Genomic DNA, 13,443 nt, shown 5'->3' with positions numbered 1-13,443 from the left:
AAGGTTAGCTTTGCTTTTTTTGGGAATCCATTTTCCTGTTCATTATCCTTACAAAGTATGGAAGAGAAAAAGCCCTGACAAAAATATTTTTAAAATCCTACTGGTAATTGCCTGTCTTTGTGTATTTTTAATATTGAGACTCTCCAAGTCACAAACTGGAGCAACTCACTGAAGCTAACAGGGCTGAGGATTTGACATCCAATCTTTTCGCATTGTTCCTCTGATATGTGGCCCTTCCAGGATGTATCACATCAGCAAAGCTCACTGAGGCTCTGGCATTACAACATCACCTTCAGAGGAACTGGGCACATGAAGTAATGACACCGTGCTACAGCAAGTGGGCAGCTTTAGCAAGTGGACACTAACAAGTTTAATTCAGGACCAATATATTAGCTTTTGTCTGTGGATTCCAGAGCTCTTTAGAAAGAGTTATCATCCTTAACTTAAACTTGGGTAAAGGACTTCTAATTAGATACAGCCTTCCCAATTAAGCAGAGAGTCAATAACAGAATACGGATCAGAGCTGAGCTCCTCCGGAAGTATGCCTGATGGGGTTTAACCAGCAGGCTGAACTGTAGCTTGTAGTCAAAAGTTTATAAAACTGCATTTTAACCCCTAGATAGCTCACTGAGGGGAAGAATTTCATACGTGGTTTGGTGTTTCCCGATACTTCATGGACATTTTAGATCAATGTACAAAAGTATCACACCGGGGTGGGGGTGGGGTTGGGGGGAGGCTGGCCCATTATTTTATTTGTTGGCAGTACTCTTTAATTAATTGAGTCTAGTTCTACACTTTTCTGAAATAGAGAAAGCCACACAACTAATGGGTGGAGCAGTGCGTGCTTTGGGACAGTGACAGGCAGAGAAATCTGTACGATTTCAGAAAAGCCCCAGTAGGCCCAGTGTGAAAGTCACCCTTCTCTCTACCCCCACACCCCTCCTGCGGCTGCTGGGGGAAGGCACCGGTCTGCAAGCATCGTTTTGCAGTTTTCAAGGGCAAGGATGAAGCCATCTTCTTGCACCAAGTGCAAGAAGGACTGCTGCTTTTGGGCAACTTTTAACTTCCTTATTGCTCTTTGCGGTACCTGCAGGAATCAGACCAGTGTGTTGAGAACGAAAGTCCATCTTTCTTTACTCTGTGCTTTCACAGACTGTTACAATTTACTAAACGGTCCCCAGGGGTCAACTTGTGTAGCAGCACTGTGCATTACGCAGTAACTACCATCGCAGTACTTACACCAGCGCTGGAGAGAATTACACCTGAAATGCTCCCTTTGGTTTTATAGTACAGAACAGTGTCCTCTGCAATGCCTCCAACTTTACAGTATAAAGAACCAGAATGACTCACTGTCCTACTTCAGATTCAAGAAAAGGCAGTCTTTTCCCTTGCTATTAAGGGGGAAAAAAAAAAAAAAAAAACGAAAAAAGAAAAAGCTTTCATGCATCTTCTGTTCCAGCCGTAAAGATGTGGCAGGCAATGCAAATTGAGCATTCTTGGCAGGTAGCTTCTTCTTAATGTTTATGGGTCAGGTTGTCAGACATGAACAGTGAGGTCAGCCAAATTCTTTTCTACAATAAGTGACATAAGTTTTTACTTGTAGAGATCTAAGCAATTTTGTACTCTGGTCATCTTATCCTTATGTATCTCTTCTGAGCAAAATTTTAAATGAATTTTTAAATGATATTTTCTCTTGGATTCTTATTTTGTGGAAGAATGGAGGAAACTAGGAAAGCCTTATGAGGACATTGGTTGCCTAAGCACAGGCACCTAGTGCCTAAATGACACCTTAGGGTATCCTGACTCGTCTCTAGCTGCACTCTCAAGCAGGTATAGGATCAGTCTAAGTTCTGTTGTGCATCTGCCAGCCCCATGACAACACCTGGAATAGTATAGGGAACCTAATAATAGCAGCACACACCTGTAGCGTAAGCAGCTGGATTGCTCCCCTGTTTCGGAGCAGTATTAAAGATCCAAATAACATCAGCAAAGAGATCTTAGAGATGTTACTTTCATAACCCCTGTACCTAGAGTGCAATGCCAGCAACAAGGATGAAGTTCAAATACTTTCTGGTTCTCCTCTTAAAATACACCTCACGTAGAGAGAGAAAAACACACTGCCAGTCAAGCTGGGTCCCAGAATTAGAGAATTATCTTGGACAGTCATCTTTTCACTCTTCCAAATGCTGTATTAATTAAACTCTCTTGTAATCTTCTGCAGTGGCAGCAAAAAGCTGCTGTTGTGGCAACCCTAGAGCTGTCCCTCATGAACAGGCTCGTGCTGAAATCCTCGGTTTACAATATCTTCGTCTGAACAGCCCAGAAACTTGGCTTTAACAGTATGCTTTGCAGTTTTCAGAGCAATTGTTACATTTTATTTGTGTGATTACAGAGGAAAATATAAATATTTCAACAGAGGGATGGAGCCAGTTTCCATTTAGATCAATGAAAATTGTCACATTCTTATTCTGAAATTATAGCAAGTCCTTAATAAATAAAACTTTATTTTACTTAAATCAAATATGGAATGGTACTATTCCATAGAAGGTAAAAATAGTCTTTTTCTTTGAAATAGCTGTATCTGCAAGTTCCTTCCATTTCCAACAGACGCATTAGCGTCACATTTCAATTTTGTACTTAATGTCAAAATATGATATTAAAAAAAACCAACCCTGGTACCTCATTATGTTGAGCTGTACTTGCATAATTATTCTTCAGGCTTCACTTAATTATATGCCCCACCGTGTGTTACTTTTCAACGTTCTAAGTGGTACCACCTTACTGCTAGGAATATTAAACAATGAAAGGCAACACTCTTTTGTTTGGTTACACAGCATGCTGTGTCTGAATTCAGTTTCCTCTCACAGGTCCCCCCTCCCAGCTTCTGAATTATATCCTTTACAAGTGTTTCAAAGAAGGGCACTTACAGTCATGCTTGCTTTACAATGTTAGGGTTGGTGTGTGGCTTTTTGTATTTCCTGTATCCCAGAATTTCCTCCATTATTCAGAATGAAATAAACAAAAAAAAAAATAATAATGAAAGAGAATAATGAAAAGAACATAAAAAGCCAAAGATGCTATAGAGATTCAGAAGTTTTATTCAGGTCATTTATTTCTTACCCTGTCAGGATCACAAGCTAGTAATCGAGGTGAGGAAAGAAGCATTGGAAAAACTTATCTACAAATGGTATTTCTTAGATACCTAACACTGTGTTACTCTAAAAGAACAGGAATGTTTAAGAATAAGTGAAAAAAAAAAAAAGGCAGTGACTAAAAAGATACCGAAGATTCTGCCTCAGTTCAATTGGATGGGAGTTCTGATCAAGCCTTGAATATCCTGAAAGCTTTTTCGTCGTAGTCCAAAAATATGGGACCTCCTGACCTCCCAAGTGTCAAACATTGGCAGATTGACTAACCAACCCAGAAATGTTATTTTTATGTAAGAATGTTTTTTTCTGAGAATAATTTAAAAGACGTTGATTCTGAGAAGCACATTGCCAATGTCCAAGTGAGTGAGACAGATGGGGTTTTTACATGGTCAACACAATTCTTTATCAGCCAGAGAAACTGTGAATCCTAGGCCACTGGAGTTAGATAAAAGACTTTCACTGCTTTAAACCATCTTTGTGTCAAACTGAAAATAAGGATATACTAGGAGTGTGCCTGAGACAGGAAGCTATTTTTATAGTTTAGCCCAATAAAAGTTCACTTTGTTTTACTTTGTGGCTTATTTCGTATAAGAATATTCCAAATTATAGTCCTAAACCAAAATCTCTCTCAAAAAAAAAACAACCAAAAAAACCATGCTCAAATTAAATCTTACTGATAAATCAACCTGAAAAACAAAGCAACCTATCAATCATTTCCAATCAACAAATCCTAAAATTTAATCATAGGCATATTCACACTTCAACATGGATCCACTTTTGTCTTTAAGCTTCTAATTAATAATTGTGTTGTCAAAATGCAAAATCATGAATAGTCCTTGAGGCTTTTCCTGTACAGAAGATGATGAATACTTGTGCTTAGACAATCAAAAGTTTATTTACTTGTTAAAGAATACATTTCTTTAAAGTAGGTTCAAACCAATCAAAATCACAGGCTTTTTGCCATTTAAAATCCAATTTTGAATGTTGTAGAAAGTGAATATTTGATAAATAATTACTGAAAAAGACACTTCCCTCTGGGTTGTGGACTGCTGTTCCATGGGCGTTACCTAGTAGGATGGATTTATTGCACCATGGTGAGTACTAAGGGACAAATTTTGTCATCTTTACTCACACTTCATTCCAAGGATGTAATTTTCTTTACAGTAGTGGGGATGTGTGCACAAACAGTTGAACCTGTTCCTACTGATTCATTGGATAAGGGAAACAATAACATGTAAAATGATGCTGAGAAGAAATCAGATTGTTTCTAATGTATGTACGTCAAAGATTAGATATAGTTTCTTTTTAATAAAGCACAGATGAAAACTAGGCTCTGATGGGCTTCTGCTTACCAGTTACCTTTGTAACCAAAACGTTCCCAGTTTGCAATCATCTCTGAAGCTTCCAGTCCTCTTTGGCTTCTTGGTCCTGCATTGTGAAAATAGCCTCACAGGTATCGAGCGTACTTTAAAGTTACTGTCTCACAGGCAAATGTTGTAAAATAATGCCCAAAGACAAATGCTAACAGTTCTGCTTTTTGTCTCCCAAGAAAATAGTTCCTTTCACAGGCTGAAACTGCTATGGTAGCTGTTTCATTGAACTACATAAAAATTAGAACAAAAGAAATACCTGCAGTTAAAATGATGAAAGTGGATTTATTTACTGGAAAAAAATGAATAATTTTGTATGTAAATAGCTAAAGCGACCCCACTGTTTTTCAACATCTCCTCTATGAAGCTTTTCAGTGTGTTGAAAGGGCATTATAGTAGGCATTTTGCATTGTCACTGGCTTACCTCAAAGGGATATGCAATATCTACTGTTGACACAAACAGCCTGCTCTATTTTGAAATTCTTCTATTTGCTCTCATCAGCAGCATAATGAAAGATTACAGTTTTATGAAATCAGCAAGCTCTCCCTTTTCGAGCTAGGTGTACTTCACTGCATTGTTTTGTGAAGGACAGTTTTCTTTGGGTTTTGGGTTGTTTTTAATTTTTTTTTAAAAAGCATAAAGGCATTTGGGGCACAGCTGAAAGGAATTGAATTCTGCTGATGAAAAGTTTTGTAAGTGCCTCATGCTTTTCTGGATGAATAATCACAAATAACGTCCAGTGATCTTGTCCTAGCTGACCACAGACAGACAACTATCAAATGGTACTTTTCACAGTTTGGCTTGTCTGCAAGTTGCACTGACTCTCCCGGTTTCCAGTTTCCCAGCTCGCTGGGAAAAGTTGCAAACAATTGTCCCTATCCTCAGCTGGTCCTCACTGTTTCCTTCCCTAAAGAACTGTCCACAAGAGGGCTATGCATAGCATAGATTAAAAACACAAACCAAAAATCCATAAAAAATGTTATATAGACACCAATGTCATAACTGGATTTTGGTATGGACTGGAATTTTTCTGAAATGCAACTGCTATTGTAGGTGGAAATTCATAAGCCTGTAAGGCAGTTAAATTTGTACAACTTGTGCACGTCCATAAGGCTTAACTGACAATTAGAAATTACAAGTTAGGAAAAATGACCACAGAGCAGTGTTGTTCATGAAGACTTATTTGAATAAGTAGATTTTGTTTCAAAAATAAACGAACAGATAACACCTACCATGCAACAACAGAAAAAGTATTTTCAAATGCTAAATAAGGAACTTGTCTTGCAAGAAAACAGTTTTTCCCTAAGGCTACTCTGTACCTTCATGATTCATTGTAAATCTGCAAACTAAAAAAAAAAACAACAAACCACCACATAACACTTCTTCTGCTTTCTTTGCTGCTATTTCAGGGTGCAGTTGTGTGCAGTTGCACCCAATATGCCCATGCCAGTGAAGTCAGGGAAAAAAAGAGAAACCAAAGTGAAAAAGATAAATTCTTCAGGAAGTATTCCTTTCTTACTCCATTAAGAAAATTAATTATGCTCTTTTTTTCTTCATCAAACTGACAGATCTTAAAGAATCAAGCAAAGTCTGGGGCTACCTCCACAAAGAAATATTAATTCTTTCATGGACAGAGTGTGATTGGCCTTAGCATGGTTCAAAGAAAGGAATGAAGTCTTTTATCAGACCAGAATGATAGCTGTCTCCAGCCCTCCCCACTTTTTGGAAGCTGGTGAGCACACCCTTCACTAACCACATGTTGAATAGCATAGAGAAAACAGCCTGGCCACCATCCTGCTCTCCAGTGTAGCTTTGTTCCAAGAAACCGCCTCAACTATTACTGTATTTGGGACCAACACCCTCAGAGATGCAGAGATGCAAAAAAAGGGGAAATCAAACGGAAATTTCAGTGAAGCCTGAATTTAGAAAAGCTGCAGTCAATATCCATAGCTCAGACAGTATAAAATCCTACAGTAGAATTTATGCATCCTGGGTTTTTTTTTGCTGAAAAGCTCTGACAATATGATCCTAAGCAATTTAGGAACTCAGGTTTTTCAAAACTCACTTAAGCCAGAAATATGATTTTATCATACTGTAAAGATACTTCTACACTATTCTGGGCAGGAACCAACTCCAAAAAAAAAAAAAAAACAACAACAAAAAAACCCACAACAAAAACCCACCACAAACAAACAGGACAAGAAAAAGGAGGAGGTTCATAAGAAGAGTAATACAGCATCAAGGCTTTCTGTATAGAAAGTTGAGCTTCACGTGGTTTCCATAAACCCAGGGGACAAACTGTTCTTAAAAAAGCTTTTTGGTTTGTTGTTTTTTGTTTTTTCTTTTTTGTATTTTCTCTAATAAAAACAAAGAGAAATCCAGGAAAAAAAGCATTTGGATTGATGCCCAAAGTCCCATTTTAAGGTTGTGTGAGTTTTTCTCCCAGCTACCTAATGGTAGAGAGAGACAATGGTAGAGAGAGAGCTATAAAATGTTCACTATACGTAAAAAGCTGTACTGAAAGAGCATTGTTAAAGTTGCAAAATCAAGTACTCAAGAGACAGCAAAGCAAGAATTAAGCTTTCTGCCCTTCATATGCAACATTATGTAGTCTTTAAATGCACCATGACGCGGGTTTTTTTTCTAGAGCCATCAACCACCTCATTCAGGGTATGTGAAGAATGGAGTTCAAGTAGCAAGCAGGCCTTTGATATTTTGGTTATTTTTATTGTTCAGTGTGTGTCCCTAGGCCTCACCAATGCACGCTACTTGAACCCTAAGCTGAAGACAGAATTATTCATTTCCTTATGGATTTCCCCATGGTGCTTACCATGCAAAGCTCTGTGAGCTTCATAAAGGTTGGTTTATTTTAACAAAACCTCTCAAAGTGACAGGATAATACATCCCACTTTACAGACAGGCAACAGTCAGTACTGAGCTACCTACGACCCAGGTGGTGGGGTTTTGTCACGTTTTGTAATAATTTGCACCTTCAAGCACCCATTCACTTTAATTGCAGCTGTGACTGATCAGTGCTTCTTTGTCTCCGCCCTCAAGATCTTGAGATGGGCATTCAGAAATGAGAAGCACACACATCTGTGAAACATCTGATGCAAGAGACTGTGCAACATCACTCAGGAACTCTGGCAGTCAAGAGTCAGAATCTACTTCTCCAAGCAAGAACTTGGCCACCCTGAGGGGAAGGCAACCATTCTCTTCCAGTACTTGAAAGAAATAAAGCAGAAGTACCATGTACAAAGGCATCCTTTACTTCCCCGGCCTGAGCAGAAGCCATTCTTAGACTAGGACAATTTTGGCTACTGAGTGAACTATGAGCCCAAGTTAAAAATAGGAGGGATTCACCTGAAGTAGAGCTTGCTCATAAGTGCAGGCAAATGAAAGGAATGAATTAAGATAACAGACAAACTACATTATGACATTTTCTAGCTTTCAACCCATTCATTGATGCTTCAGCTCCTTGTCACAGCTTTCTCTTCTCTTGCCTTTCTCCTGTTTCTCCAGATTCTAATTGCAGGCTTTCTTGCACATGTCTGTTCCTTTGCATGTCTGTTCACTCTGTGAAGATGCTGTGCATGCAGTTAGCATTCAAAGCTGCGAGAAGTTTAGGCACAATGAACAAATGCAGGCTTCTAAGGGATATGATCTATTATTGAGTATATACAACCCATACTTTTCAGACCAATGGCCAAATATGCAGGAATTTACACAAGAGTAGCAACACAAATTATAACTCTATCAAATATTATGTCTGTGATCTGAAGAGTAGGAATGTGAAGGTATTTCAAATAAAAGAACTTAAAGGTAAACCAGCACTTATTTCTAACCTTTACTATAATCCCCTCCTCTTTCACTGTTGGTTTCATAGATACTTGATATATGTTTGAATAAAGGTGGGGAAAAGAACCCCAAACCTAACCACCACCACGACATCAAACCTAGCTAATGTAGACATATCACAGCCCAAATGCTGTTTCACAAAATTACGTATTTACAAACTATGAGCAGTATGGCCTGTGTTTATGCACAACAGTAATCAGAACAAGCAATCCTACTGAAGTAACAAAAAGCATCATTTGGCAAGCGTTCTTCAGATTGGTAAGTGTCCCAAATGCTACTAGTTTTGAAAGGTCATACCTTTATTCTCTGTCATGATTAAGGTTAGAGTGTTTCCTTGTGAAATAGCTATCATCAGTTGTGTTACTGTTTCTGGGATCCCACAGTGACATCATACACAGATATGAGAAATTCTTGTCCCAGAAGTACTTAAAATATACAGATTTGGGTTTTTCACTTTTGTCTGTTTTTCCAAGATTACGAATTCTCTGAGCATAGCCAAGGCTCTCCCTGATCTGAATATTAGTAATTCTGTGCATGTGCTATCTCCTTAAATTGAATAAATATGTAATTGTGTAAGAAGTCCCACTGATACGCTCAGGTTTGAAAGTTAACCCTCCACAACTTTTTGCAGAATTATTACCAAAATAATTACTTTTGAATTATGCTGCTACTAGCTGCACTAAACTTGCAAGTATAGAAACACTGAAAAGTGAATTGTTGATTGGTTTGTTTTCCCCATTACAAATCAAGCTTGTTCAGACTTCCTATATATTTTAATTACTTATAGCAAAGATAAAGTGATAATGTTGCAAAGAGGCAACAGCGATATGCTGGAAGAGGCTTGTATGAGCACTTGCATTAACAAAGCTGAAGAGCAGTCCTCAATGAAGAAAATCAAGCTCCTTTTCAAACTTTCATAAATCAGAGATTTCATCAGAAAATGAAAAATTTCTCTTGAAATGGCAAACAAATCTTTGAAATAACAGTATCAATGAAAATAAGCTGAAAATATCAATCAAACAAACAAAATAATATAAAACAAAATATCTACAAGTAACTTTTTTGTTTTCATTTTAAACTGGGCTTGGATAGCAACATTCAGTCATGGTCTCATGCAGTGAGATAAACCATCAGCTGACCAGCTTCCTGCAGGGCAAGGCAGCCCATACCAGTGCATGTCTTAGTGGGACCAAAGCACTCCAACCTTATTGCTGACCAGCAACACAATAACTTTCATTTCTAACCTTTATTGGGCTTGGAATCATAACCTCCATAGCCAGTTTTTTCCTTAATGATTAAAGCAGATGCATAGACCTGGGGTCTGTAAGCTGGGCAAAGTGGTGAATATGCTTGGTCTTTTCTGGTTTTGAAGGAGCACTTGATCTGGAACACATACTGAAGTAGTAATAAGACACAGGATGAACTACACAATTCAGGTTCAAGGCAGCATAAATGGGTATTCCATTATTACATTTCTTTGGCATGTTTAAAAACTCATTCCCCTGTGCATGGACATTCTGGCTTTGAACTGGGAGAGTGTTCATTGATGACTCTATTAGAATCATTGAAAGGGGAAAAAGGAGGCAGTAAAAACCTCACATAAACCATATCATTTATGCCATAAAGCACAATTTATACTTCTCACATAAATCAATCTACATGAAAACTTTCTGCAGAAAAAAAGGCAGAGTTTTCACACAACTTAACTAGACACATTCACTGCCCAGATTCATACAGCATGGTTGATTATGGACAAGCCACGTTCATCAGGGTGAAATTTAGCATTGATAGCATGAGTTGGATTATTTCTGTTTTCTGCTTGCAATATTTGACAGACTCATATGGCTTGTTGCGGTACATGAATTAAGTAAAAATAATAAGCATGTAACCAAGTTTTAGGATTCTTTCCATTAAATCAATTTCCTAATAAATACATCCTCTGGTTTGATATTTTAATAACATATATATTATTTTGTACCTTACTGTGACAGTAATTTAAGATTTCATTAGTTCCATTGACTACAAGGTATTTGGGAGACTTGTTCTTGTTTCTAAATTAAAAATTGATAAAATTCAGTTTACCTATCAAGTGTCTTGAATTGGAATAGGCAAAAAAGAGAGAAAAAAGTGATCTATTTTTGTTTTCTGTTTTCCTTCTAGACCAGGTGATGCTGCTTAGATTCTTTTTCCTCCTGTCTAATTTACATTTAACTTGGCTGCTGATAATATGTCTCTAATTTGTAATTTCAACTGATTACTGATGACGTACGTGGGTTTGAAGTGAATCCTATAATCAGCCTTCATTTTCAGGAGTGACTTAGGATTTTGGCTGCCCATATGAAAAGGATCTGATTTCTTTTATAGAAATTATTGAAACATGCACCATCTGAACCTGTAAAGACCACTATAGTGTGTGTCCAATCATTGAATCACTCACAGTCCTTGGCAGCTTCAGACAATTGAGGTCCACCACCTTTAAAGACTTGTGTTTTTCTTTTGTTTTGCAGGTTTTCTTTGGTTTTGAATATAGCCATCATGACCTCCTTTAAAAGAATTAAAACTCTGTGGTAACAGAAAATCTTTCAGGCAACATAATTGTTTTCTTATTTGTGGGATCATTTTAATCATTTAAATTATACTTGATTTATTGTACTCATCTTTTACTCAGAATTATTGCTATGCTTAAGATATGACATCAGTGGAATAGACCATTGCCATAGGGAAATACCTCCCTTATTTTCATAAATAATGATGGGAACTCATGCAATTGTAAAACAAATAAGTGCTAAAATGTAGACAAAAGTCTACATCTCCAGTCAGATGGCATTAGTTCTGTGAAACAGATCTCTACAGCTGTGTCAGATGTCTTGTATGCATGTAATAATTTGGATGGTGCAGTAAGTAAGGTGAAAGTTGCACCTTGTACCACTGAGGAACTGCTGCACTCCCATTGCCAGGAATGACAGAACCTGTCCAGTTCTTCATCCAACAGAAAAACATATTGCCCATGCGGATAAAATCCTCTTTAATTTGGTATGGCTTATAGCTTCTTTTAGTCTGTGATTAGCAGTTAAGTTCAGCTATTAGGCAGTCGGAGTGATTATCAGGTGCTCTTTTCAGATTCTATTTAGTCTTTGTCTCAGCCTTGCGAAGGTATTTGGTGTTTGCTTAGTGCAACAAGCACTTTCTAGATGGCTTCTTACTACAAACAGCACGATGATTTCAGTCAGAGAACTTCCCTCGGTGCAGATGTTTTTCAGGGTGTTTTGAACAGCTAATACAGTCAAGGTTAGTCTCTTGTCTAAACATTATCAATGTACATAGGCAGAAAACAGGGAAGAGAAGGAAATGTTCTCTGCAGGAGGAAGCATTTTTCAATATGCTGTAAACATCTTCTCTGGCTTACATAAATATATATATTACTGTGAGTAATCTGTAGGATATCAAAATCAATTTTTATCTAGCTAAATATTTTTTTCCATAGAAATCTATATAATTACATGTATCCTAAGCACACTCTAAGTAACATCTTCTTTATCTGTCTTTGAAGACAAAATGAACAACATTTTAATGTCAGATGCTAGAAGCATAGTTATTTGGAGCAGGCAATAGCGAGTGCAATAGGATTACTGAGAAACTATTTTCCCCTCAGACCCTGTAAGAGGGAGAGAAAAAGGAGAAAACAGAAACAGCTTAACTCACCAAAAATCAAACCACTGCATTGCCCTCTTAGCCACTGAGTGATTTGGGATGTAAGACCGAAGATTACATCAGTACAATAAAGGCTCCCTGCTCTCTATACAATCACAAGCTGTACACTATGCAAAAAAAAAAAAAAAAAAAAAAAAAAAAAAAAAAAAACACATTCCCCCCCACCAAACCCCCCCCTTTCTTTCCCCCACTCCCCTCTTCCCAAGCTGGATCAGTGTGTAGGGAGGGCAGTCATCACGCCATCCTGAGCAGCAGGAGCTGACGTTGGGTGAAGCTGCCAGGTAGCTGAAAAAAGGCACAGAAGGCAGCTGATACCCACTTTTCAACGTGTTGTGTTTTTTGTTGTTTTTTTTTTTTTTAAGTCTGAATCTGGACTTCAAGCAACACAGCGCCTGAGACAGCTCATCTGAACCACACTGTATTGCAATACTCGCTCTTCCCAAAGAAAAAGACTCCACTGAGTAGCAGAATGCTGCCAGTGTCACAGCTAGAGCTACAATACAGAGCCTTTTTGTAACATTTAAAAATCTCTTTCTGTTCATATATTTAGAGATACATACACTCCTATATCAGTTCTTCCTTTTTTGAGGGTACCTTTGGCTTTTGTTACCCTGATGTGACTTCTTCTTCCTCTTGGAATGATGGGGATCTTTCTAGCTTATGTTGGATTCATTTTCTTTTCAGTTATGTATATTCAACAAGGACTTTCTACCCAAGGTAAGATCACTTATTGTCAAATACGTGTGTGTGTTTTTCTGTGCTAAAACAGACTCAGAGCAGGATGGGGGGAGGGGGGGAGGGACGCAAGGAAGAAGAGAATAAAAAGAAGGTAAACAACCACAATGTACAGGAGATGAGAATACCAAGCATCAGGTTTAAATTTGGCTTTAAAATTGCCTTTAAAAAGGAACAGAGCGAGAAGTTTCCCCAAAGTGAGAATAAAACAGGCTTCCTTTACTTGATTGCAAAGAGGGAAATAACAGGCACCTTGCAGAAGAGTAAAGGGGTGTTGGTGAATCAACATACATGTGTTTGGGTTGTGCATGTTTGTATATATGCATGTATGCATACAATAAACACCTATCCGTGCATGCATAATTATTGCATTCAGACCTGGTACCGGATGGCTAAATCTACTGCCTCCCTTAAAATATTGCAGTCTCCTTTCGTGCTGCGTCCCCTTTCCTCTCCTGTTATCCTTCAATCCTCAGAGTCAGACCTTCATTTCGATTCTATGAGTATGCCCCAACCCCCCCCCCAAAAAAAAAAAGAAAGAAAAAAAGGGACAAAAAGACAAAATCTACCTCTTTGAAGACCTCCACACACACAACCCCACACGCCCCCCCAATTCCCC

General features: G+C 38.0%; 1 protein-coding gene across 2 annotated transcripts in view; it reads left to right on the top strand.

Annotated features, from left to right (window-relative positions):
* The first annotated feature begins 12,292 nt into the window (after positions 1-12,292).
* The window catches only part of VSTM2A (V-set and transmembrane domain containing 2A), a 24,932-nt gene continuing 23,781 nt past the window's right edge, over positions 12,293-13,443 (top strand). For both annotated transcript variants that reach the window (XM_009885446.1, XM_009885447.1), the window contains exon 1: positions 12,293-12,806. In XM_009885446.1, coding sequence (XP_009883748.1) covers positions 12,728-12,806 — 79 coding nt within the window. In that variant the 5' untranslated portion in view covers positions 12,293-12,727. The remainder of the gene's footprint in view (positions 12,807-13,443) is intronic.

The sequence above is a fragment of the Charadrius vociferus genome, unplaced genomic scaffold (assembly GCF_000708025.1).
Source record: "Charadrius vociferus isolate BGI_N301 unplaced genomic scaffold, ASM70802v2 scaffold174, whole genome shotgun sequence".
NCBI lineage: Eukaryota > Metazoa > Chordata > Aves > Charadriiformes > Charadriidae > Charadrius > Charadrius vociferus.
This window is presented reverse-complemented; position numbering and strand designations above follow the sequence as displayed.